General features: G+C 43.9%; 1 protein-coding gene across 1 annotated transcript; it reads right to left on the bottom strand.

Moving 5' to 3' along the window:
* Positions 1-22,235: 22,235 nt before the first annotated feature.
* BHLHE41 (basic helix-loop-helix family member e41) lies at positions 22,236-26,085 on the bottom strand. The gene is made up of 5 exons (XM_061204979.1): positions 25,761-26,085; positions 25,562-25,625; positions 25,113-25,220; positions 24,676-24,787; positions 22,236-24,211 (listed from the first exon to the last, which is right to left on the bottom strand). The coding sequence occupies exons 1-5, from the start codon at positions 25,820-25,822 to the stop codon at positions 23,109-23,111; spliced, it is 1,449 nt and encodes a 482-aa protein (XP_061060962.1). The 5' UTR covers positions 25,823-26,085; the 3' UTR covers positions 22,236-23,108.
* Positions 26,086-27,617: the final 1,532 nt, after the last annotated feature.

The following is a 27,617-nucleotide window of genomic DNA, read 5'->3' as shown; positions in this document are numbered from 1 at the left end:
AGCGACATTCAAAGCTAGTACAAGATAAGTGTGCTACATCTTTTTTTTTTTTTTAAGTCTTTATTGAATTTGTTACAACATTGCTTCCGTTTTATGTTTCGGTTTTTTGGCCGCAAGGCATGTGGGATCCTAGCTCCCCTCCCAGGGATTGAACCCGCATCCCCTGCATTGGAAGGTGAAGTCTTAACCACTGGACCTCCAGGAAAGTCCCCAAGTGTGCTACATCTATGATTGAGTAAATGCGGGCACTGAGAGCCCCGAGAGGCCATTCTTTCCTTTGGAACCATAACTTGCTCCTAATGCAAATAGAAGGCAAAAGTGTTTTAAGAAACAGAAATGACCAAGAAACCCTATCATATTCTTTCCTCCTCCTGTTACCTAGGCAAGCACTTATGCTGCATATTTTGACATAGAAGAAAAGGGAAAGATCGGGCAACCCATAGTCCCTTTTGCATTCAGTCCTTACTTACTCATCAGTAAGCCAAAGGCAGAGAATGTTGGTTGAATGTGCATGAATCAGGAGGTGAAATAGAAACATTTGAAATACTTTTTTTTACCATTTCCATTGTTCTGGGAAGAACACAATACATAAGTGTGTATGAGCTACAAAATATGAATTGTATAGTTTCAGTAATTTCACAGTGTGAGTTAATTTGCACTTAATACAATTATATTTGTTCTTACATTTGCACTTAAAATTTGCATTGCACAGTATAAAAATGAATGATAAAATTCATTCAACTAATTAAAAATTTCAGAAAAAATTTACATTATTTACATTAAATAGCAAATAAAAACCACCATAACAAGTCAAGGGAGAGGTTGAAAAAGAAAGGAAAAAGTATTTTGGTACATATTTTAGTACTTTTAATGGCTCTCTTCTCCTGTTTTTTAAACAAAGGATCCCACATTTTCATTTATCAGTGGGCCCTGCAAATTATGTAGCCAGCCTTGAAGTGGGAAGAGCAGAAAATTATGATGAGAACGTCAAACTCTAAGCAATGACAGGAAAACATTTAAACGACTTTTTCTTCAAACAATTACAAAAAAGTGTTATAACTACTCGTTCTAATAGAATGATATACTTTAAAAAGTTCTCAATTATCTGCATCATTTAAACACAGCACCTTTGTTTATTTCCTATGCATTTGGCAGTGGGCTTCTGGTTATTCCAACCCAGTGTGTGCAGTAACAAGGAGTTCTACACTAGGGGGCAGCAGCTACCGTCCATCAACCTTCTGGGGCTCCAACGCCGCAGGATTAGGGTAATTCCTTACTTGAAGAGACCCGGAGAAAATGAAGATACTCACTACTGAAGAAGCTGGTTGTTTATCTTTATATTAATTTGCCTTGCTGCATTGGATTTGAAAGCGTATGGGCCTCTTACTCCAAGGACTTAAAGTGTTTCTTTGCCAAAAAAAGAAATAATAGTAAACGTATTTTATTTGCTGACACTCCCTGACTCATTTCTAATGTGACAAAGTAACAGTAGTTTGAAAGTTTTAAACTTAGTTTCTCTGTAAAGCCTAACAGCCATTGGTCATTTTTATCCACTATCGATTTGATCAAAAGGAACAACGCATTTCACTGAGGCCACTTAGCAGCTGTCAAGTGATAATTTTGTAACTCATGAAGGGTGTGCAGATTTCAGAGGGAAACTGACAAGACAAGGGATTAGTAAACCATTACAAAGTCCACACTCACTCAACTTGCCTTGAATCATTGAAGAATTAGAATGTCCTAAATAGAAACAAGAATATAAAGTCCATATTTTTGAAGGAAATAATTTGCAAAGATGACTATATTTGCCCGGATATGGAAAGTTATTCAGTTAGCCTGAAGTGAGAGTGGCATTGCCCTACAGATGAGTTGGCTCAAACATATATATTGTATTCAATTGCTCCAACAAGATTTCCCAAATAAAAATTTTATAAAAAGTGGATTGAAAGTTCAATGAAGCAATATACTAGGAAACAACTGTTGGGTATTCCAGACTCTTTGGCAAGACTTAGTAAAAAAAAAAAGGATCCCAGCTTATTACAAACCTCCAGGGAGGTGCTTCTCAAGGAAGGCGGTTCTACCCACGAGGGGCATTTGGAAATTTGCAGGGGTGTTTCCAGTGGTCCCAGTGATCAGAGGCACCATGTAATACAGGGAAGAGCAGGGATGGTAAACCTTCCACAACGTACAGAGCAGCTGCAAACAATGAAAAAGTATCATCACATGTGTCTCACAGCTTTTAACACCCTGCCTTAAATTTACTGGTGAAAAAGTTGTGTATAATTTTATGAGCCTGGAAACTAAGTCTCTGAAGATCATGTCACCAGCAGCATCTCGGCTTGTGGAACTGAGTCCTCAATAAAGTGCACTGGCAACAGTTTGTGGCAGTAACTCTTGATTCATGTTGATTCTATGTGTACATTTAAATATACCTTTTCAGTCTTCATTCGTAATGTCAAATATAAGAAGAATCAACTTACAGATTTTCCTACATCTCTTAAATTCCAACATTTTATCAGTGTAAGTATCTGACTACTTCATTATGTTTTATAGTAGAGCTATATTTATGTATTTCCATATATATATTTCTTTCCTTTTATTTCTCCTTTATATTACAGCGAAGGTATTATATATTTTTTTAATTATGTGTATTATAGACTATATTTTCTATGGATTTTGTTTCAGGGTAGTAAAGGAGGATAACAAAATATTTGTTATAAAAAAGAGGCTTTGAGTCTCATAGGTTTGAGATCCAAGGCTCTAAGGGTTCCCCCTCCATGTGTAGCTACCTCACCATCCCTCCCTCCCTCCCCACCCTACCCTTGATGTTTTCACAGAAGGGAATAGTCAGTAACAAGAAATGGTTAGTAGCTAGCCCATGAACAGATTTTTTTCTGATTAATAATTTTTTAAACCAACAGTTGTAAATTAAGCATTCTCATATGATATGATATAAATATAGTATTGTGAAAAGTACATATTAATTAATTAATTTTGTTCATTAAGTATTACTAAGTACCTACCAGGTGTTAAGACATTTTGCTGTTAAACAGATAGTGTCTAAATAGCAACAAAATCATTGCTACCCTAAAGAAAAGCTCTTTCTGGAAAAACAAAACAAAACAAAAAAAATGGATTTAAAAGGATATTACTATAGGTGACAAAACAATTGACTGGGTGAAATTTTCCTCTGGATATTTTGGAAGCATTTAATTTGTATCCTATGCATATTAGGCAGGTTAGGTCTCAATAAGCCAAAATCAGAATAGACATGCAAGAAAAAAATAAGGATAAAACTTTAATAAGATTTCACATTAGGGGGATAAAGCAATTTTTAAGGAAAAAAACTCATTAATAAAATGATGATACATTATTTTTGACACAAATATACATTTTTTAGAGTCAGAATTACATGACTGTAAAATTAGTCCAGTTTTTAAAGTTCTTTTATATGACTGTTTGGAATCAAATTCTTTATAGTAAATTTAGTGATAGAAAGAAGTAGTCTTCAGCAATTATCAGAGACAAGTTAAGTGTTACTATGGGGATTTTTTTTTTTTTTTTTTTTTTTTTTTTTTTTTGGTCCCTCTGACTTGTTGCTAAAATCAGGTATGGACTAGCAAAGGGCAAAACAAGCCTAGGGAAGGGTGGCTGTGTGGCTAGGAGCAAGTTGCTTAACCTCTGGGTTTCCTTATATGGTAGCACCTACCTCATAAATTTAATAAATTAGTACGTTACGTGCTTAGCAGAGCGCCCAGCATATATGGTAAGAGACACATAGCAAATAGCCACTGTCATATCTCTTGTCCACACCAGAAACATGAAGACTGTTCGTGGGAACAATTGCCTAACTCAGGAAGAGTCATCATGACCTGACTAGACTCAGGTGACTTGCCTAGCAGTTTAGGGCTCCAGGTATGAGATGCCAATCAGTCTGAATGTAATTAAGGGTGTTTGACAGCCTGGGACTCCTAGGATGTTCCTGACTAAGCAATATTCAATTGTGCTAGTTAGAAAAATGGAAGATCTGTGTGGATTTTAGATATTGGAGTTTGTTACCCAGCAACAGACTGAAGTTCCAAAGAAATTCTTAATTATCTCGTTAGTGAGGCAACTTCCTGTTAGGTGGCTATTGACTCTGACCGCAGTGAACCCAAGAACTCATGATCCTCTGACCCAGAAAGACACTCACGTGAGAACTGATGAGATGGCAAGACACCAAGAAAACTAGTTTTACAACCTATCCAGTGGCTGCAGGTTGTTCACATTGTCTGGGGAGCAGGAAGAACAGGGCCACTGCACCTCACAGGGGGCCACTGGCATAGAGTTCACGTGTGGGAATGGGCTGCAGAGCCCTGTGCAGCGCTGTGGCCCCACAAAGGGCCCAGCGCAGCTGGGCTATGCCGGCCCATCATCCCCAGTGGAGGCCACATCTGTCTTCCGTCCTTCCGGGCTTCCCACAGTAGTTCATGGCCACAGAACTCACCCAGAAAGAAATGCAAATACAGGAGGTTTTAGATCATGTCATTTAATCCTTACAGCTATTCTAGCTCATCAAAATCATCCTTTTTACAGGCAAGAAAACACAGAATTAGAGAAGTAACACCTAAGGTCATGATGCTGATAAGTGAGACTCAAACCAGACTGCTTCACTACAGAGTCCATGCTCTTGACCTCTATGCTAGACTGCCTCCTAAGAACCAACTACAACTAATGTGTGTTTAGCATTTGAACATTCATGGAGCTCCAAACACTCGTGGACCTTATACCATCACCATTTCTTTACATAGATAAGGAAACAGACAGAAAGACGTGTAAGCGATTTTCCCAAGTTTATGCAGTTAGGTGGTGGAGCCAGGATTTGCACCCCAGGCTTTTTGAATCTCAGCAGAATTTACAATTCAAATGCTCAAATGGAACGGGGTGAGCTATGCTGAGCACCCAGCTTAAGGGGAAAGAGTTCTGAGGCCAAGACCTTAGCCTATTTTTGCCTTTGCTTTGCCTGTCCAGACAACACTTTTACATGGATAGAATTACCTGATGATAATCTGTATCCTGATTACTGCATTTGTACATTCTAGAAACATTACTTTTCTCTAGATGATATGTAGGATTTGTATAATCTGGAAATGTCTTGTCTATTGAAGATGGGTATTGGAGAGAGCACTTTTAGATTTAAGCAATATCCTTAAAGTAACATGTCAGGAATGCTGCGCTCCACATGGAAATCCTTCCAGGGTGAGTGAGCAAGTACTGTCGGTCCAAGATACCAAGACTCAGAAGAAGGTCACAAGATGAGACTCTTCCACCGCACCCCCAGGACAAAAATCTCTGAATTGGGGGGGGTGGGGGGTGGAAATGCCATTTTCAGACTCATTCCACTACTGTGATCTAATAACCTACTGCTTACTATGGATTTCAGAAGGTCTGGTGAGGGGAGAGTTGCTGAATCCATAGGGGATTGTCCTGCATGAGAAAGGAAATAACCAGTAGCAATCTCTGTTAAAGTTAACTCCCCCGAGCTGGCCTTGAGCCTCTGTGGTGCCTGGTCTCATAACACTGGCAGGCACCACAAGGAAGTTTTGTGAGCTCCATGAGGTCTGCAATCATAGGGACCTTAGTGTCTGAAGGAAAAAGAGAGTTATGAGCATCAGTTACCTCATACCCATTTCACTACATTTTTCTCCCTACAGGGTACTGAATATATTCATCTGGAAAACTATTTTTTTCAGCTATAAAACATGATACAATGTTTCACCAGTTTATCCCTTTAGGCGCTATTGTAAAACTTATTTAACGTTATCTAGTTAATTTATTATCAATTTATAATAAATGTAGAGTATACTATTCTCTCAAGATAAAACTTCCTCAAAAATATTTTCAACCCATGAAGTAAAAGGTAATGCAATGCTTTTCTCAACTGCGTAATAAATTGTCAATACCACCCAATTTTACCTATTTCCAATATTAGAGACATTAAAACTTTAGAAGGGCCATTCATTTTATGAATGAATGAGTGAATGGACGAATTAACTAATTTAAAAAAATATTTACTGAATGCTAGGCATGGTGCTAGGTACTAGGGATATCCGGATTAATAATGAACCAAAACCCAATAGCCCACCTGGTCAATATAATCAATATAATTTCATGAGCAGGAATGAGAAAGGTAAGTACATCAGAAGTATTCTAAGTGAAGACACTTGGGGAAAATTCAAAGATAGAATTTAGGAGACATTATTTTTGCCCTATTCTGGTTCAATTACTTTGTTCTCTGTGTGAGCTGGAGAGCACACATTCTCCCACTGTGAGAGGAAAGAGGTGACATGCACTCCAAACCAACCACATGTGCTTTGGGCAGAAAGTATCAAGGTTAAGACAAAACAACTACAGTTTGTTGTAAACCTAGATCCAAACTGAAGGAAAAAGATTCCTGAAACATGCCTTGGATGCTTGATAACAGTGCTTTGGAGCTTGACAGATGTAAAGATGGGCAATTCACTTTTTACCTTTGCCAAAGTACATATTCCCCAGCAACCAGAAAGAAAAAATGACTAAAGCCGCAAATGTGGGGAGGGGAGTGAGTATTAAAATTCCAGAGGTCTTGCAGGCTGATGCTAAACCCTGTGAGGAAAACCAACACGTTAGGTTTCTTACCACAACGAGCTTCCCAGAAAAGGAACGCTACTCTCCATAGGCAGGCGTCAGAGAGTTTGCTGGTTAGAAAGGAATGGAGTCACACTGACCTTCAAAGTGGCCAGAACCTTGGCAAGCCAACTCATCAACCTGCTAACCCATTCCCTGAAACCGGGTAATCTGGGTTCCAGCCGGGTCAACTGTACGAGAAGAGGCCTTCATCAACAGGTAAAGGGGCCACACAGCGAGGGTGATCCAAACTACTACTCTGATGAATGGGGCTGGGTAGTGGGGGACAATGGCCTGAGCACCTGATTTCGCAATGTCATAAATTTCTCAGGACTCTAAAATTAGAATAAAGTTGATAAATACACACATATCATCCTCATTTCTCTAGAGACAGATGCTACTTAAATTAGGTAGACGTAAATGGAACGGCTAATATTTACCCTATTTGAAAAGGCATTTAAGGAAAAGTGTATTTAAGGATCCCCATTAGTTCTTAATTTGGGTTATAAATCTTGAGTAAGACAATCTGCTCATCACGTAGTATCAGCGGGTACATGACGTCCGCCTGACTTACAACTGGTGATGTCAACCTTGATCTCCTAGTGAAGGTGGTGCTTGCCAGGGTTCTTCACTATAAAGTTACTATTTTTTCTTTCCATACTAACTTTGGATGTGAAGCCTAAGCCCAGTCCGCACTCAAGGGGATGTTTTGTTCACTATTTATTTTGAAAACATTTCAAACTTCTAGAAAAGTTAACAAAAATAGTGTGATGAATTCCCATATACACTTCATCTAGATTCTCCCCAATAGCATTTTCCATATATACTTCATCAATCTCTCTCTCTCTTGCTCCCTCTACAAATCTACGAATTAATACTATTTGTATTATTATTGTTTTGACTAAACCATTTCAGAGTAAGTTGTAGACACTTTATCCCAAGTACTTCCGCATGTATATCCTAAGAACAGGAGTTCTTTCGTAACCACATTATACTGATCAATTTCAGGAAATTTTACATTAATACAATACTATTATCAAATATATAGTTCAGCATTTCTGCTTTTGTCTATGATGAAGTATCTGGTACTAACCCTCTTGCTTTAACTATAAAGCTAGACAAAATGTCTAAGGCAAGTGTTTTCAGACATTGGAGAAGCAGCAACACAGGACAGAGCCGGCAACGCAAGACTGCAATCAATCCCTGAAGGCAGGGAAACCTAAGAGGTGAGCCTCATGACTCCTGGCTGTTTGCCTGGGGAAATTCTCCTGACTGCAGTGTAGCAATCTGGAATCCAAGCAGAGAGCGGCAGTCCCTCTGAGCTAAGCAGGAGGAGATCAGGGGTTAGGGCAGCTGAAGCACTGGAATCTGCAAGGCAGGGCCTCAGAGAGGCAGGAGCTGTGCAGTTTATATAAATATCATCATGAGTTCACTCTAATCCCTCTAACTCTGATCTAGTATCACAAGGCTTTCCCTAGTTTTCTAGTCCATACTTCTGGCTCCCTTTTAGAAACCCAGAGCAGACTGGCAAGGTAAGTCACCATTTTCAATGTCAAGTCTCTCAGCTGAAGAAGCGTGTGCCCGCGGTGAGGTGGCAAAAAGCGGGACATGGAGCAGCCATCACTTGTGTGGACCCCTGAGAATGAATGATAGAAAACCCAGAAAATAATGGATTTGTTGAGAGAGTGCACCAAACATAAGTAGAAATTTAGGGGGTACACGATAGCATGTTTGTCTTCTAGAGCTCCAATTATTATATTATTTAACCAAAATTCCAAGGTATTTAGTTGTAGTTTATTTTTTATTTAATTCAATAATTACTTCAACCCAGCGTCTTCATTTTTGAACTCTTTATTTTGATTCATTTCTTTGTTGTCTGGTGTCCATCTTTCAGTAATTTTTTCAAGACGGGTTCATGGATTTGGTTTTCCTTGATTCAATGATTTTCAGCCTTAGCTGTATATTGTAATGACATTGGGAGCTTCTGAAAAACTATTGACTTCTGGCCATCCTCCCAGACCAATTCTATCAAGTTCTCTGAGGGTATGAGCCATGCAAGTTTTTAAAAAATCACTCAAGTGGTTCTAATGTGCAGACAAATATCTCCAATCTCAAAGAAATTACATAAACGGGCTTTCTCAGGATAAAGAAAAAAAAAAAAAGAAGACCAAAGAAAATTGCAAGCAAAGTTCAGAGAAGCAGCCTAGAAAACACCCGAAAACCTGGTCAAACGCAGATTCTGATTCAACAGCTATGGAATGGCAACTGAAACTCTGCGTTTCTAATAAGCTCCCCGATAATGCCAATGCTGCTGGCTCATGTACCACACTTCTGGGTAGCAATGGTACTCCTCTGTCTTCTGTAGTAAATATTGCTATGGAGGAATCTGGAGCTACCTGAATTTTTTACCTTTTTTTTTTCCCTTTTGGGTAGCTTGATTCTTATTCCTGGATCTCCATATGATTCTCTTCTTTGAAATTCAGATTTCGTTAGGTTACGTGTATTAACAAACAATAGAATGAAAATTCCCACTTTGATATTACATTTGCTTCTGAATTTTGTTTTGTTTTGTTCTAGTGACCAAATCCACAGCAGTTCCAGCTCTTTCTGAGGATGTCCCATAGGATAGGCATGATGCCTGGCCTACATAGTGGGTGAGATTCCTGCTTCCTCTTTTGCACATTCATTCTTACAATCAAATGCCCATCGCTTGAGGTAATTGGAATTTAAGTTTGTTCCTTGCAACCAAAAGAAATTAATTAAAACAATTAGAAACCATAGATTTAAAAATACACAATATGAAACTAAAGATTGCACAGAATGCTGTGTCAAAAAGGCAACATGAATGCAAAAAAAAAAAAAAAAAAAAAAGTACTTACGGTGACGGTTGGCAGAAGTGGGGCAGGGGCAGAGAAGTTTTCTTAATTTCAATGTGCTTCTTACAAATAATTAGACTAGACTGATTGACAGATAATAAATAAGAAAAAATGTAGAAAAGTTATAGTGTCAAAAAGGAATTGAAGAGAGAATAAAGATTAAAATGTGATGCTAAAAGATTCTGGAAGATTTAAAACCAATTAAAAGCTGAAAACTGAGAAATAAGAAAATCTTAAAGGAATGGTAAGGCAAAATTTTAAACCAGGAGAATTATAAAAACTCATAAAACAGAAGGTACAACATGGACTATAAAATACGCTGACTAAAGATGAGAACAAGAAAATAAAGTTTGAAAGGATACCAGAAGGTTAAAATAACTTGTTAAAATAAAATAAGAATGAAGTTATTTATGAAATAATTTTAAACAGATGAAATTCAAAATAAGAAAAGGTTGAAGGTGAACAGGGTAATAAGGAAGATGTAAAATAGAATATGAGAGTAGGATTAAAGTTAAGTATAATTAATTTATACAGACTCTAATATACCATCAAAATATTTTTGTAAAGGTGTAAAGGTTAGAGGAAAAGAAAATAGAAAAATGTCTCAAAACATACAAGGAATAAGAAAGCTTGGTGCCTATCGTCTTTCACCAAGGGACAATCTGCTAATGCAGTGTGGTGTCCTCAGGTGGAACCTGAGGGGACAGAGAACAATGTGACACCTTGGACGTGAAGGCTTCCCCATTGCTCCCCTCAGCAAGTGCCAGAGGCCAGCCTCACCAGCAGTAATCAGAAAGGACAAATAGGAGGTATTAATACGGCAAACTCACAGCTGGATGGCACCAACCTGACCCAGGAGGAACTCCCTAGCCTGCCAGCCACATTGCCTCCTGGATTATCTCCTCCAAATTTAGCCCACTCTCAGAGTCAGGGGAAACTACTCTCTCTATATCAATAACCCACGAAGCATCAGGTGTCAACAGTTGTCTTATGTCTCTAGACAATTTTTAGGAACTGTGGTACAGCCCCCAGATTTAAAAAAAAAAGTGTTTATTCGATAAATGCTTATTGGGCATCTTGCCTGTCCCTGGCAGTGTACTAGACTCCAGGAATACAATGATGAGTGAATAACAGAACTCCCTTAACAGAGATCCAGACCCACTGTGTGGAAAGGATAGTGGAGTTTTACCAGTTATCAGTGGCACAAATAGAGGACTGGCTCTGGGCAGAAGGGCTACTTTTCCCTCTGCAGTGGCAGGAAGGGAAGCAAGGGTGTGGGAGGAGGGAGGTAGGAAGGGTGAAAGTTAGGGAGATGATGCCCCATGGTTTGAATTCTACTGATGAAGTCGGGAGACTGGGGAGATAAGCAGAGGTCTTGAGGTAAGTGGGAGAGAGGTCTGGGAGGGTCATAAAAGAAACTTGAGAAGGAGCTAAGAACAAGTAAACAGTCACAGCAGCGAGGGCCAAGTGAGGCTGGAGGTGGTGCCCGTCTGAGCAGTAGCAGCGTTTCGAGTGCCCAGGTGTGGGAGACACACCCAATTAATTACAACATAATGTGAAGAGTCCCAGGCGTGACAGGGTGATTTATTGAGACATTATCGGTGTCTGTTCTCATTGCATTTTTCCCTCCACCCATTTTCAAGAATGACTTCAGGGCTACTTACATCAGGGAAGTTTGGAGTTAAATGCTTGAAGGAAACCTCACACCAGGCCTTTTTTTCCCCCCCTTCTTTAAGCAGAGGTCTCAAAGTGGGCTTCTCCAGGCTAATACTTTGACAGATATGCTTCATTTATAAGGAATAGTGTTTTGAGGTTTTTAAAAATAGTTGCCAACATTTTGAGAGTACATTTCACATTAAAATCTAGACTTCAGCTTCTCCTGGAAAAATCCAATGACCTGGCAGTCCTGGGCTACCTTTTCACCTGGCTACAATTAGTTGGAGCTGTGTAACGTCTGCCCCTTTGAAGGGGGTACAACCTCTGATTCACTGTGGTCCCTGTTGTTCTCTGTGGTCTTATTCTCAGCCAACGTCACTCATTTAGGCTAACTGCCTGGTCCCTATAACCCTCTCCAAAGTTGGAGATTATGTCAGGAGGCAGGAGTAGAGGCAGAAGCAATAAGGCAGCGGGGTCACAGGTCTGCGGTTCCTTTGATGTGGCAAAGGCCCAGACGGGAATGGGGACTCAACGGCCCCAAGGCCTGGCTCTTCCCGCCTCAGCAAAGACACCCATCCAGAAAGCGGCAAACTTGGATGCTGACAATTATCTCAGACAGTCTGAGTATGAACAGGTCCTTCCCTTGTGAAAATCCCAGGTCCTTGTAAAATCCTAAGGAGGGTGGGAGCGGGACAGCCCATAATGCCTGAGATTATTTCCCACCAGCCCTTGGGGCGGTGGCTTGAAGTTAGACTTAATGAGAGAAATAAGGACATAACTTCTTGCACACGCATGTTTGTGGAGAGAGAGTTTAAACAGCCAAGTGGAGATTTAAAGAAAGGGCTAAGAAAACACAAAGCAAAGGAGTGAGTGAGGTTACTTTTTGACTCCCAGAGTTTTGGAAATTTTCACAGAGGAGATGTAATTTGGGCTGAGTTTTGACAACTGAGTAGGAGACCTCCTAATAAGGTTATTCTACCCAAGGACAAACATTTGAGAGTGCAGAGCATACAGTATTCAGGAATTTGTGGTAGTTCAGTGCAACAAGCGCAATCGATGCCCATCGTCTGGTTGGGGGCAATAGGAGAAGGGACAGAGTAAAGGGAAGTGAAACTAGAAGGGAAGTTGAAGCTTTCATGCCTTCTTCATGTAATGGGTTGTTCCTAACTATTCTTTAGTGCACTACTGGTGTTTAAAAAGTTAACTGAGCTGGGAGTGTGGCCAATGCATGCAAAAGGAAGACTGGACAAAGACCACTGAGCAGGTTCCTGCAATAATCCAGGTGTGAGGTGATAACGCTTGGAACTAGGACAATGATTGTGGGAATGGGGAGGAGAGTTTGGATTTCAACAGCTGTTTATTGAGTGCTTACTGTATGCCAGGCATTGTGTTAGGTGCTGAGCATACACTGATAAACAGATACTGGCTCTTGATAAACAGATACTGGCTCTTGCCTTGAAGAAGCTTATTGCCTAAGGGACAAAGCTTACCACACCTGGCAGAGCCGGTGAAGAGCAGAAGCGTCTGGGACCTTCAAGCCCTAGTCACATGTGTTGTACATTCCAACAGGGGTGGAATTCAGTTGGTCCCACTGAGTTCCACACAGGTTCAGTGGCCATCTGAGAGCTGAGATACAATCTGTTTTGACACTTACTTCTTCTACAGGTTTGTTCTCTCTGACTCAGGGGATGGAGAAATGATCAGACTCTAATTTTAAATTTCAAAGAAGTTATCTCAGTTAAGTGAACAATTTCTTTTAACATAAGATGTAATCATTTGGACTAAGGTGAAAGTGATATTAACTCTATTGTTAGGGGAACTCTATTAATGCTTAAATACTGTATCTATAATTTTATTGCGACAATAAAATCCAATCAGCTTCCAACTCACTCCGAGTCTTTTCCCATTTGCAGGTATCAGATGTTAACTGCCTTTGACTCCTTACCACTTGATGTCTCTGTGTCACACAGTTGCTCAGTAAGTGTTGGTGAAATGAACTTTAACATGGAAGGGGATGCTTTGAGAGGCCAGTGTTGTGTTGTCTTTGGTGAGGTCATCAAGCTGAAGTGCTTGCCAGAGATTCATTCATTCATCCAGCAAATGTCTATTGAGAATCAATACATGTTTATTTTTAAAAGGCAAATAAATAAATATTTATTTATTGCCAGGTACCATTCTTGGCATCAGACAAATAGCTGTGAAAAAAGTCCCTGTTCATCCTAATGAGACAGACAAGCAATAAACAAACAATATGTGTATTCAAATACATCAGTATATACATAATGTCAGGAGTAATACCTGCTATGAAGAAAAAACAGATCAAAAATAATGATGGAGGGGTGGCATTTTATATATTGCCTACGGGATGCTCAGGGAGGGCCTCTCTGAAAAAGTGGCATTTGAGCAGAGACCTTAAAAAAAGGTAGGGGTGGGCTTCCCTACCCTGGCGGTCCAGTGGTTAGGATGCTGCGTTTTTCACTGCAGGGGGCGCGGGTTCGATCCCAGGTCTGGGAAATATGATCCCCGCATGCCCAGTGGTATGGCCAAAAAAAAAAAAAAAGGTGCGGGTGCAGTTGTTATCAGCTATCCCCCATCTGGGGACTGAGTGTTGCAGGCAGATGGATGAGCAAGTGCAAATATTCTGAGAAAGATCAAGCTTGTCCTGTTGGAAGAGGAGCAGGGAGGCTAGTATGGCTCCAGAGAGTTAAGGGAAGGGAGAGGGGACGGGAGGAAGGGATGAAAATTGATGCCTTTTGCCTGGCATCTTCCTAAGCTCCAAGTGAAAAAAATCCAGTGCAGAGGGATATAATTGCTAGTTGTCATAAACAATAATTGGTTAGCAAATGCCTGGGAACTTGGGAGGCATTATTGCAAGTTTTGAGCACCATGATGGGTGATGAATTTGTCTGTATGGGTCACTGCTGTATCCCCAATGCCTGGCACATAGTAAGAGCTCGATATGTATTTGTTGACTAAATGTTGGAAGTCTACCTTTGCTTTGTCAACTTTCAGAGTGTTATTAATAACTAAGCTGTTTTGTACAAACGGTTTGGGTGGTAGGGAAGTGTTATTCAAACTCAACCTATAGGACATTATGCATACATATCATTACCAGGCAAACAACAAACAATGAATTCGTTTTGTGCTTTGTGAACGTCTGTTAGCTCATACCAGTCTGCCTCCAGGGTGGCACTCACTGTGCCCTTTACGCTGGAGAGTTTACAACCACTCTAGGATGTCTTAGCAAATACTGGCACCTGACTTGTCCAAATATTACTGGCAATCCCCGAGATCGCTTTCCATCACATGACCCAAACTAAATTTGCAGAGGGGTAGCGGTGCTTCCCTATCTTTTTAGCACTGCTGTGTGCACCCGGTTATCCAAAGGGTATCATGAACCCCAAATTCCTCCAAAGGAATTACTCATTTCAGATCCTTTATAAACATGCACGTTTCCAGATGTGTTACAAAATCAGCCTGTGATCACTTCAAAAAGTGAAAGTGTGAGACTTGATCATTTTTCCTAAGAGAAAGTGTTTCTACATATTTTTTAAAATATATAACTTAAAAAACCCATCCCTCAGCCCCTGACTACATTAATTTCCTTCACTTTACGGCACCATGCAGAATCCATCAGGGCCATAAAATCACTTCTTTTCCTTTACACCTTCCCCGGAAAGTCCCAATATATTGATCACAGTTAACTAAATCCCCTAGTGCTTAATTAGTGGAAATTCAATTTGCAAAACTGAGACCAATGAAAGATACTTCACCACACCCACAACCACTGCCAGGGGTTTCTCCAGCAAGACGAGCCCAGGTCAGGCCAGGGTCTGGCCCGCTTCCCGGAGCCGCTGGGTGTGTCACGGTGTGTCACCCCCCAGCCTGTCACTTCCCCAGGCTGCGGCCGGCCCAGGCTTGAAGTTCCCGCCCCAAGGCCCTCCGAGGCGCTTGTCGACCTTCCTCTAACCCGCGCCGGGAGGGCTGCTCGGAAACTGCTGTGTCAGAATGGTTCGAGGAGCACCAAGTCGCAGCCGCCTTTAATTCGGGATGAATGACTACCTCGGGCCGGCCCGCTAGGACTCGGCGCGGCAGGGTGCGGCGCAGCTGTCGGGAGGGCGCGTCCCCGTCCCCGCCCCGCCCTGCCTTACCCTGCCCTGCCCTGGCTTACCCTGCCCTGCCTTACCCTGCTCTGCCCTGCCCTGCTCTCGGCACCAGGCCCTCTGCCCTCCACCTGGCCGCCCTCCACTCGACAACTCGCCGGCTCCCCGGAGCCCGTTTCAGGGTAAAGGCGGGGGCAGGGGCCAGTGCGCACGCGCAGAAGGCGGTGCGCCAGAGCCTCCCGGCCCCCGCCCCGCCCCCCCTCACGTGCCGCGCAGCGTGCGCCCAGGCATGTGCGGGCGCACGTGACAGCACCGAGTCAGGCTCAGGCTCCCTCACCCCGCGCCGCTGTACTTTGAACCCGGGCGTGGGAGGGGGGCGAGGAGGGAGAGTGGGGAGGGAGGAAGGACTGCCGGGCGGGGACAGGAGGGGGAGGCCGGCCTCCCCGAGAATGATATCATCGGCAGATTTATCGCTAGGCAACCTAAGAATGCTTCTCTCTTTCCAATCCTAGAGCTCCTTGAAGATCTCCAGGCTGGTGACATTATTCCCCTCGGCTTTAATTCCCTCACTGTGCAGCGCTCAAGCGGCGATTTCAGAGCTAGGGTTGGTTTTCCAGTTTTTAAATGAGTAAGCTTCAAACACAGAGCTCAGAACTAGATCCTTTATCGCGCCCACTTGTGTCTGCAGAGCTCTGCAGGGTGTGGGCATATAGTCAGGTTTCTTCACCTGTTCGGTCACGTGCGGATCACACAGCTACGTTATAGCGATGCAGATAAGCCCTGTTAACGCAATATATACTCGAAAACCAAACCCTGCTTAAGGTGTCACAGAAAGAGACGCTGGTATCTTTAAAATGTCCTATCAGAGGGTATTTTCGGATTAAGTAACTGAGGTCTTCAGGAATTGGATCCAGGGTGAAGTCCCCCTGTCAAAACTGGTTTTTGAAACACTGCTGAACCTGTAAAGCCGTATATGAAAGCGAAGTTTATTACCGAGTTATGTGGCGGATACTCAGTGTGTCTGCTGTGAGGCATTTGATATTCTATGTATACACATGAGCAAACACATATGTAAAAGACTTCAAATCGAAACCGTAGCTGAAGTTTACAACACCCTAAAAATACCCCATATAAAAACTGTAGCAGATCGCCCTCTTTCCTACTTCCTCAATTCTAAAGGTTCCCTCTGTCCAGATTCATGGCTTGCTTTGATCCCTTCTTTCGTGGAGAACCTTTAGAGTTCAATAGACCCACTAGGTACGGAGGGGTAGAGGCAGAGATGGAAAGCTCACCAGATCATGTGGGGACTTCCAAACCAAGGAGGACACATTTCTGGATGTCTCCAAATTGAGTAGACAACAAAATTGTTTGGCTCTTTCTGTGGATGTTGAAAATTGTTTTTCCAGAATTTCTCCATCGTAATTTTTGCATGCTCTATGCCATAATTTGGAAAGGCTATTACCGTGATAATCTTTCCTTGTCCACCAAAAACATATACTCTGCCTCTTAAGACGGCGAATGGACTAGCTTAACTTGTTTCATGAGAAAACAGCCTATCGCCTTCCTAACTACTACACTGTGGGTAAAGCGCAGTGGACTCAAAAACCAAAAAATCTTGTTCCAATCTTGGTTCTGCTACTTCCTGAGCTATGTAACCTTGGACTAGTTGCCTGCTTCAGCTTCCTCCCAGAGGTTTCAAAAAACAGGCTTTAGGATTCCTTGTTTCCCTCTAGGGCTCCTCTCTCTCATTTCCCCTTTGGGTACTGAGTGGAGAACATGAATCATCATGCCCCTACTTAAGGAGAGGAAGTCACCCTTAGTGTTTTTTGTTTTTTTTTTGTAAGACAGATGGATGAGGTGAGACAGAGCTGCTTATGAGGTATTGTTTTCCCCCCCGCTACTTCATTAGATATTATCAGGCTATGAATGCTATTCTTTGCAGTAGGAAATATCATGACCCCTCAATCCCACCTTATGGTCCAGGTCCTCAGGAGGAGATGATGGTGAGAGTCAGTACGGCAGTCAAGTTATAAAGAGACTGAGAAGTTAGAAAGTACTTGCTCAGACCTCAAGTCGAATATAGCCAGTTAAACTGTCCTGGCGCTTAGCACAGGGCCAGAGTGTGCCAGAGCCTTCCCTTTGGAGATGGACTCACTCTCCTGTTCCTTCTGTAAACCCCAGCTACTTCTCAAGGTCTTCTCTGACCCACCCAGATGAAGTTAGCAACCTTCACCCCCAAGTATTGTAATCACCCCTGCGTAGCACATACTATGTTTCATTGTAATTTATTTTAGTGTGGGTCTGCCACCCCCAATAGACTTTGAGATCCTCAGAGATTGTTAATCTTTGATTAGCCAGCACTTACACAGCACCTCACATATAGTAGGAGCGAAACAAATGCCTGAATCCCCATACCCACTATTTCTTCAAACTGTGGGCTCAAGGAGAAAGGAATGTGTTGCAATCCACAGGGAGTCTGAAACCTCTCACCAGAGGATCGCCAATGGCTGCGTCTAAATTCAGAGGCAGCGTCAGGGCCTGCACGTCCTCCCTGCCAGTTCCCCAGAATGCTTTAGCTGGACCTGCCACCCAAGATGTCCAAACCCCAGAGGCAGAGATATCACACCAGAAGCAGGGTCCAGGGTCATCCATGAATCAAAATGCAGTATCAGTTTTCACTGAAGGCCCTTGGTCCCCTGGTCCTATCATCATCAGAGAAAGAAGTGCTCATCAAATCACAAAATTTGCTTCTGGCACAGGAATTTCCTTATTTTGAAGTTCCTGTAGGATAAAACCATTTTTTTGTGTAATAAAAATGATTAAAAATATATAAAGTGTCTGAAGGCTTTTGCATAAGTGTTCTGATATGGAACCTTGCTGAGAATGTGAAAGTTAAATGGAGAAAAGAAGTTGGCGGGATCAACATGTCACTGCCTCTACAAGCTCACACAATTTAGAGAAGTGCCCCTCAGGTACTCTGTTAAAACCTATTTATTCTAATTTTAGATGCATTTCAAATGGGTGTGGTTTTGGTTAAATGGTTTCCCAGCCCACAGTAAGTCAGAAGTAGCAAATTAGATAAGACTTAGGCAGGCGCTCTGACACATCAAGAAGTGATAGCTGGCAGCCTGACCCTGAGTAAAGAGACTGAAAAACCTATAAAAAGAAGGTATAAGAACTCAAAAAGAATTCTGTGCAGGTGCCAGTACTCCCAGATGACGTGTGTAGTGCAAAAGTGATGTTTATAATCATGACCCTGAATTATTGAGAAAGGTTAACTTTCTCAGTAGGGTATTTTTTTTCTAAGACATGTGTAACATATTTTACTAAGCTTTTCACTAAAAATAAATAAGTAATAAAGGTAAACAATGTTGGCACCTGAACATAGAAGCTTCCGTTTTCTCAACCATTGTTTCATGGGGGCACATATTCCCTGAAGCCACATAAATTGGGCATCACTGAATTCAGGATTTTAAAACATCAACTTTTTAAAAGGTTTAGTTTTACATTTGTTTGGAGTTTTGAATATAGAATCACTGAACAAGTGCAAGAAACCCAATTTAAAACAAGTGTCCGACTCTTCCTGGAGCATTTTAATTTTTATTTATTTTATTTTATTTTTATTTTTTGGCTGTGTTGGGTCTCTGTTGCTGCGAACGGGCTTTCTCTAGTTGCGGCGGGCGGGGGCTACTCTTTGTTGTGGTGCGCAGGCTTCTCACTGTGGTGGCTTCTCTTGTTGCGGAGCACAGGCTCTAGGCACGCGGGCTTTAGTAGTTCTGGCACACGGGCTTAGTGGCTCCGAGGCATGTGGGATCTTCCTGGACCAGGGCTCGAACCCGTGTCCCCTGCATTGGCAGGAGGATTTTTAACCACTGCGCCACCATGGAGGTCCCTGGAGCATTTTTTAAAAGTACATGCTGCACATGTTTTTTAGTATAAATCCCATCTTAATCACAGAAAATATGTGATAATTTTCCATGTCAATCCCCTATTAAATTCTATGAAAAACTGGAACTTACATTGGACTTAGGCATGCACTGTATATTCATTTTGAACTTATTTAAAACAGCACAGTTAGAGCAATGGGTGGGCCTAAATATGTTGATCTGAGGGTCCAATAGATTAAGAATTTTTGTTTAATGAAAAACATCAGATTGCTCTCTGAAATAAAATACTATGATCACAACAGTACAGCCAGCTTTTAGCGTTATAATGGGCTTAACTCGTTCATGAGGGCTCTGTTCATTTCTGTCTAAAGTAAAAGCCCCGAGTCTGCCCAGCCTTGTCTTCCCAGAACCTCAAATGGCAATCGCCTCCCGTGGAGAGGTTCAGAATCGACCTGTGACATAGACAGGAACAGCCTGAGGCTTCTTTGACATACTTTTGAACAAATCTCAAGTAATGGGCAATAACAAAATTTATGGCCTGTATGGCTAGTAACAGAGAACTAAATGAAAAATAGTTTTCCCAATGATAGGAACTAAAACTCCAGTCATATTTTAAAGAGCTATTAAAATGTAGTTTCTAGTGCCTTAAAAGTGGCCTTAGCTCTTTGCGGGAAGAAAGGATGTTTATCAGTTCAATATAAACTTTGCTAAGAGATATGTGTGTGTAAAATTAATTCGTATAATACTATATGTGTAAAACATTATTGACTCAAGATTCATATTTGTCGTATATTGAAAAATCACATATAATACAAAGGGTTTAGGCTAAACTTGACCGCTGTAGGTATAGAATCCTCCTTAGCAAATTATAATGACTCCAGTCTTTTAGTTCATTAAAATAAATCTATGACCAAAATAACATTTTTCAGATGCAATACAGACAATATTATTTTGCAGTTCTATCCTCACTAACTTTATCCTATTACCATGCTAGTATAGAGGCATTTGGACTAAACAACTAATCTATAAAATCTGGTCCAACCCTAAGGTTTTTTGTTTTATTATACCAAAATTATACAAATGCTAAAACATTTTATTATCCTCTGACTTACTTTGCATCTTTTTGGCTATGAAACACATGATTACAATATGACATTAACATGTAACTCAAAATATTTAAAATGCTACTTTTTTCCATTATTCTGGTTTGGACAGAATATTTTTCTAAAGTTCAATAACTTACCATGCTCAAAATCCTACATGGTTTTGTAATGTTAATTTTTATTTCCTTTTCCTGTGATTTATTCATGATGTTTCATGAATGCTGCCCAAATTCGGTTTATTTGGTTCAAGATGCTGCAGCGGGAAGTAGGTCACTGACTGGGGGATACAACAGATCTGGCCTCTAGTGCTGGCTCCAGGTAGCTTTGTGGCCTTGGGAAGATATCTGATATCTCTGGGCTTCATTTCTCTCATATTTAAAAGGCAGGGGCTGGACAGCTGATCTCCGAGGTTCCTTCCGGCTCCACTTTCTATGACTTGCAGTTTGGTTGCCATGAAGTCAGCAGAGGGAGCACTTTTTCTACATCTCATAAATTTTGACTATTATTTCAACACCTTTCAAAAATCAAGGGGTTTGTGAAGAACATTATTGAAACTAAATACTGACAATCTTTTGCACAGTTGGTATCAAATCACACATTTGATTATAAACTTGAGAAAAGTCTAGAAATAACTATTTCTGTTCCTTGAATTCCATGATAAAGTCCCACAAGAGAATTATTTTATAAAGGTTAAGAAGCTAAAATATACCGAGAAATTAACCACCCCTAAGTGATAGAGTATTTATACGGGATCCAGTGAAAGAGAAGCACCAGACCACACAACAGAGGCTACCTGGTGTCAAAGACGAAAAGCGAAACATCCGTCATTCATAAAAACATTAGCAAACTGGGTCTAACGTACACCATGGAAGTGACTGGTAGGTTTTTCTTTTGCACTTTTCATGTAGATACATTGGGAACAAGCAAGTAGACACAGCCAGAGCCTGGAGGCTTGCAAGAGATTGCAAATGTGTGATATCAAGCCAGTGACAAATAAAGTTGTGTATCTGAGAACCTAAATGACTTTTATCCCTATATTCATAGATTATCTTAAAACTATCCAAGCATCCATTATGTCTTTTTAATTATTAGACAATCTCATAGCGTACGTATATTAAAGTTTTTATTCCTTAGTAAGAATTTTAAAATCACAAAATAGCGTGGCAATATTTATTCTAGGTAATAGAATTTGTGGATTGCTGAAAATACTAGAATAAAAAGATAATTTCTAGTTTATCTTCACATACTAAACTTTTCTAAACCAGCTGGTTTCTTGCAGACAGTGTTTATTTATTTTTTTTAATAATTTAAGACAGCATAAGCTTGTACCAAGCATAAGCATTGTAACAAAAGTGCAACTTTTCAGCAAATCCTCCCCCAAAGATATTTTAACTCAAAATATCATTAGCACATATTTTCTCCCTACAAAAATAGCATGTCAGACATCATTAATTGGATGTATTAACAACTATGTACATAAGAGCCACCTTGTAGGCTAAGAGTTTAACGTTGTTTAAACACAGCGTTTGAGGCAAACAGTAGCAACAGCAGCAGCAAATGCACCAAACTGACTAAAAGACCCAGATATTTTCTTCACTCATAGTCAGACTGTTGTGTCTCACCCCTTACATAACATTCAAGTGAGATTTCTCACAGTGCTACCTTGGCAACAAACTAAAAATATCTAGACAAGGTCTTGGTTTAAGCCTTATTAAAAAAGCTTTCTTTGTGATTATCTGGTATCTGGTTTGGTCTCCACTTGGAGATAGGAAGGCCTCACAGGGCTTCATTCCACATCTTTACATTATTTCCAACCCAAACGGACCAGTTTAATGCTTTCCTCCTCCACTCTTGTGAATTAACAGAATACAGGATAAATCAGTTCGGACTTGTTTTCTTTTCTTTTTTTTTCTTTAAAGTTCAGTGCACATTCTTTTTTTTGTTTTTTAACACCAAGATGATATAAACTTAGAAACATGATGGATTAAATAATGACAGGGTGAAAATAGATGCACTCAATTTCATATATATATATGAAATTAAGATGAGTGAATTCATTCATGGTCAATTTCTCAATAAAGTGCTAGCAAACGTACTGAGAATGACTCTGGCCTTCCTCATCCATCTCCTTCCCTGACTTAGTTCTGACGTTGGCCCAACTCCGCATCTCTTTAAACAAGCGCAAGTTACTACGAGACACCATTCAAACCACTTCAGAATAGGCTGCAAAGTGAGCGACTGCATCCTCACCTCTTCCTCTTTGAAAAATATACGCCTTTTGAAAAGCTGAACATTATAAAATAGTGAAGACTAAGTTGAATTCTAAAAGGTCCTCCTTCTAGTTGTGGAAATCTTCCTAAAGCAAGCAGGACAGCTTTGAGACGCAGGCAGACAGCCGCTACCTGCGGTTCCACGTCAGCTCCGCCGCCACCTTTCCCTTACCCTGGTTCAGCGGGCTCACTCGCAGAGCAGACCCTTCTCACTTCCTCGAGAATTTGGTTCTATATTTTATATTTTAAAAGACAATGGAACGTGGCCTAAAAGAAGGCAAAACTTACTATGGGGAGCTCTTTAAAGAAAAAAGAATACCTATGAGGTTCTTTTACAGCTGGTGGGAGAAGAAAGGGATGTTAGTGTGTGGAGGTTGGTGGGCGGTGAGGGATGAGCAAAACAGGAACTCCAAACGTACACAAAACACCTGTGGTTTTTTTTTGCTTGTTTTGTTTTCTTTTAAGCCCGTCGTGCATCTCTTACATTTCCTCCCTTGAAAACGTTAAGGGTGTTTTAACTTATTATGATTCCGCGTGAACCCGGGTCCCTTCTAAGGGGAGCAAGGATTCAGGGGGTTTCCTTTCCTGCCTGCGAGGGATCTTCCTGAGCGGAGCTCTCCGGCTTCCCCGGCTCGCAGCGGCCGGCGAAGGGCAGGTGGGTGCGGCCGTGCGGGGGCGGGGGGTGCAGCGCCCCAGGGGGCGCCACCTCGTGCGGCAGGAGGGTCGCGGCGGCGGCGGCTGCCGCCTTCTCGGGAGGGGGCGACAACACGGAGGACAGGCAGGGGAAGGCGGCGGCGGCGGCGGCGGCAGCGGCGGCAGCGGCGGCGGCGGCCGGGGCGGGGATGCCGGGGTACAGCAGTGGGAACGGGGCGGCGGCCGCCGCCGGGTACAGGTACTTCTCCAGGCCGCTCTTGTCCAGGAAGGGCTGCACGTAGGCGGCGGCCGCCGAAGGCGAGAGGAAGTAGAAGGGCAGGCAGAAGGGGGCCGCGGCGGCCGCAGGCTGCGCGAAGGGCGCGCCCCCGCCTCCGCCGAACGCCACCAGCGAGCTGAGCAGAGCAGCGTCGGGTCTCAGCAGCGCGGCCGGGGCGGCCGGGTCGGGCCCCAGGAGCGCGGCCGCCGCCGCCGCCGCGCCGCCCCCCAGGCCGCCGCCGCTGCGGGAATCCAGCTTCATCCTCTTGGGCGCCGGCGAGTCCTCCCCGGGGGGCTCCTGCTTGATGGTGACGCGGCTCGCCCCCGCGCCTTTGCCCTTGTCGCGGTCCGGCCGGGCCTCGGCCTCGCCGCCGTAGCCGCTGTCGGTGTCCGTGTCGTTCTCGGCGGCGAGCTCGGCGCTGGGCTGAGTCCGCTGGATGACCGGCACGCAGTGGGCGAGGGGCTCCAGCTTCTGCCCGGCGCGCTCCAGGCAGGGGGCGGCCCCGGACCCGGCGGGAGCGGCGGCCGAGGGCACGCCGGTGCCTTTGCTCAGAGGAACCTGTTGAGTCAACAGCTGGGGGGTGGGCAAGAACTGGGTGGCCACGGCGTGCAAGTGGTTGATCAGCTGGACACACCGCGGCTCCCTGGGCGTCCAGCTCTCAAACCGGGCGAGGTATTGCAAGACTTCTTTGGCGCATGTTTGAAATCCCGAATGGAACGCATCCAAGTCGGACTGAATGGGCGATTTCAGAGATCGCTCCCCTAGGATGAGGAAGGGGTGAGGGGCGGGGGTGGGGAACAGAGGAATGGAGGCAAGAAGAAAAATACCGACGTTAAAACATCTGCTTATCACGTGGGCCCTGCATTGACTAAAGTGATCTCGGTTTTTCCTCCGTATTCGAGTGATATAAGCCACCGGTTGCCCAGAGGTGGGAGGAGTGGGGAGGGGGGGGAGGCGCTCTACTCCCCGCTGAAAAACCGAAGTGGAGAGGGCGCAGCCGCCACTTTAAATACAAATCTGACTCCTCTGAGTTCGGCTGAAAGCCTTTAGGATGCTTCGGGAAATGGGCACTTTCCAGTGAAGGGAAAGTGTAAGCAATTTAACAAATGAAAGTGAGCCCGTGGGCCCCAGGAAGGAGGTGGGGCTGGGGGAAGAGTCGTAACACTGCTCCTCTGTGGGCTGCCCGGCTTCCTCGGGGTGGGCTGGCCTCCCTGAACTGACTTACCATTCTGTAAAGCAATTATCTTATGATGTTGCTGCTCCGTTAAGGCTGTTAAAGCTTTTAAGTGTTTCAAAGTTAATTCCAAGACCACCGCTTTCTCCAGGTGCCCCAGAGTCTGCAGTGCAAAAAAAAGAAGGGGGCACTTGGTGACTTAAAAACACACATTTGGCTTCACTGGCTCTCCAATCAGCACAGCAACTTAAGCAAACACTTTGAAAGAAGTACTATTCCTATACTTCTTGAGCTTTCCACAATACAGGTTATAAATGATTTCTTGCCTTCAGTTGTGAACACCTACTCTTGAGTTTGCAGGAAACTCTACCCTATAGCACAGGTTGTAAGGAATCTGATATTTACATTTATTCTTATATCTCTGGGAGTAGTACCAGGCTATTAACACGCCCTTGGAGACCGGCAAAGAATAAAAATCTGCATCTTACTGTCAACTTTAGATGTTCAGGCAGTAAGTCTTTCAGCTGAGCGATGCATTCATTAATTCGGTCTCTTCTTTTCTTTTCTATTAATCTGTGCGGTAATTTGTAGGTATCCTTAATATATGAGAGTCATGGAAGAGAGAAAACAATAAGCTAAACATTCATTTACTGGATATTACAATACCGCCGCCCCATCACCAAAAAAAAAAACACAAAACACTATGTGAGAAACTATGCCCAAGACAACTCTTTCCTCTGGACTGTTCTGAAATGCAATTTAAATTCAGGTATGATGTTTAATCTCCCCTTGAGAGTATCCCGCAAACCACTTAAAATTCACAGTCGGGGAAGCTCAAGGGCTGGAATATATTTGCGGGCAGAGCTTCGCTGTGAAATCAATGGCCCTAATTAACTATCCAGGCAGGTTATGGGGAACATCAGAAACTTACACTTACCTTGCTATCGTCTCGCTTCATGCTCCTTTTGGGCTTACACATATACAAAGAGGGATAATCCAGTCTGCAAAACAGAAATCAGCATCAGGCATCCATTCGGGGAGGGGCTCTGCCCTCGCCCGCTCCATACCACTTTCTGGAGAAGAAAAAAATCAAACTGAAGCCTAGACAGATATTCGCAAGGGTGCGTGCACCTTACCCTATAAAATCTCTATGTTCCAGTAACTGTCTCTCTTGCAAATGAGGAATTCCTTCGTCCATGTTCCACCGCTGTCCGTTTCCTCTGTTTCGATTTTTGGGGTTCTGTTCTATAATCTGTGGGACGGTAGCTTTGGGAGATCTTGGGGGGATCTGTACGTCTCCAGTCTCTCTCTCTCCCTCTTCAGTGCAGTGTTGAAAGTGTGAAGCGGTTGGTCCCCTCCTCCCGCCGTGCTCGCTCTCTCGCACACACACGCACACACACGCACGCACACTCGCGCCGGCCCCACTGCGCTGGTAGTTTGCTCTCACTCCGGGCAGTGTTTGGCCACAGGGCACGCGCGTCGCCGGCCAGACCAGCACCCAGCTCACGTGCGGAACGTACCATCCGCGGTCCAGCCCGGAGGGGGGCGGGGGAGGAGGGGCCGGGCCGGGAGGGGGCGTCTGGAGAAAGCTGCGAGGGAGGGCAAACGGCGGGAGGGGGCGGGGACACCTGATCAGGGCCACCGGAAAGGAAAAACAACTTCAGCCAAGCTATTCATCTTCCCGAGGGCGGTGCAGTCAGCTGGGGGAGTGGGGGCGGGGGGGCCGCCGGGGGGTGCAGGGCAGCCAGGGCTTCCTCGGCTCGGAAGTGCGACTCCCTCAATCCGTCCGTCATTGCGGTTCGGGAACGTGAACGTGGCTTTTTGCTTTTCCACCGACTGTGCTATTGGTTTGGACCAGAAAAAGGAAAGAGAAAGAGAATTCGCGGTGGGTCAACTTCAGTCCCAAAGGACAATTTGGAGACTTGTTTGCTCACCGCTCGGTGGCCGGCGGGGACCCCTTAGCCCTGATTGGAGGTTGCCCCGAAAGGGGACAACTTGAAATCCGCTCCCTGAAGGATTTAAAATAAACGAATATGTAGCCAGTGGGTCAGAATGTCGCAATCCAAGTGTCTTTCGGCCACACAGTGTCCCTGGGCCACCCAAACTTCCCGCAGCAGTCGGAATTGCGGTGCCACTAATCACAGCCGCAGATGACGACGTTTGGGGCCTCAGGCGCTCCCCGAGGAACGCGGCAGGGAGGGAGGGGGAGAGGATGGGGTGGCACGAGAGGGGCTACCGCGGAAAGCGATGCAGCATTATCACTCGCTGGCTAAACTCCGCCGCGCCTCGGGTGGCGCTGCGTGCCTTCCCCACCCCCTCCCCCCTCGTGTGATAAGCGACTCCGGGAGTGTGCAGAGCCCACGTTTACTACCGCTGGCACCTCCAAAGCCTCCCTCCTTAATCTTGTCTCAAACGGGTACCAGCACAGGGCCAGCAACGTGATCCGACCTGCAGCTGCTGCCACATCACTGCGCGGGGAACCCGTGCGCGCGCGCGCGCTCGCCCTGCAGCCGCGGCGCCCGGTGCGGGGAAAGCATAGGCCGGCACCAGCCGGGCTACCTTTCCCCAGAGCCACCCCGGGAGCATGACTCACTGCTAGTGAGAGTTACCGGGAGGTGCCCGCAGTTGCGCACTGCCCCTGCCGCTTGGAACAGCGGACGGCAAGGGGCCTTGGAGGCCGGGGGGAAAGCGCGTCCTGCGGCATTCCCGGGTCTCCGGTCCCGCTGCCGCCGCTCGGGTCTGCCAGGGCGGGGATGGAGAGAATAGATATTAATCTCTCTATATACAGGTAGATAGATGGCAAACCAAACGTCTTTCCTTCCTGCATTCTCCCGGGTGATCCCCGAAACATTCTTTATTGCCAGTGGCGCGTGAACCAAGGGGAGAACTACGCCGAATGCACGCGCACCGGGGCGCAGCAGGGACTGGGGCTGTCGCTACGTGTCCCACGGCCCGCCCCGCCGAGCGCGGGTTCCGGGGACGGATCTGGGTCG

The sequence above is a fragment of the Eubalaena glacialis genome, chromosome 11 (genome assembly GCF_028564815.1).
Source record: "Eubalaena glacialis isolate mEubGla1 chromosome 11, mEubGla1.1.hap2.+ XY, whole genome shotgun sequence".
Classification (NCBI taxonomy): domain Eukaryota; kingdom Metazoa; phylum Chordata; class Mammalia; order Artiodactyla; family Balaenidae; genus Eubalaena; species Eubalaena glacialis.
The sequence above is the reverse complement of the archived record's forward strand: the minus strand, read 5'-3'. Positions and strand labels throughout refer to the sequence as shown.

Coding starts and splice junctions, on each gene's coding strand:
- BHLHE41 (XM_061204979.1), bottom strand. CDS start 25,822: ATGGACGAAGGAATTCCTCATTTGCAAGAGAGACAGTTACTGGAACAT. Junction 25,626..25,760: donor GAACATAGAGATTTTATAGG/GTAAGGTGCACG, acceptor TCTGTTTTGCAG/ACTGGATTATCCCTCTTTGT. Junction 25,221..25,561: donor TGAAGCGAGACGATAGCAAG/GTAAGTGTAAGT, acceptor TCATATATTAAG/GATACCTACAAATTACCGCA.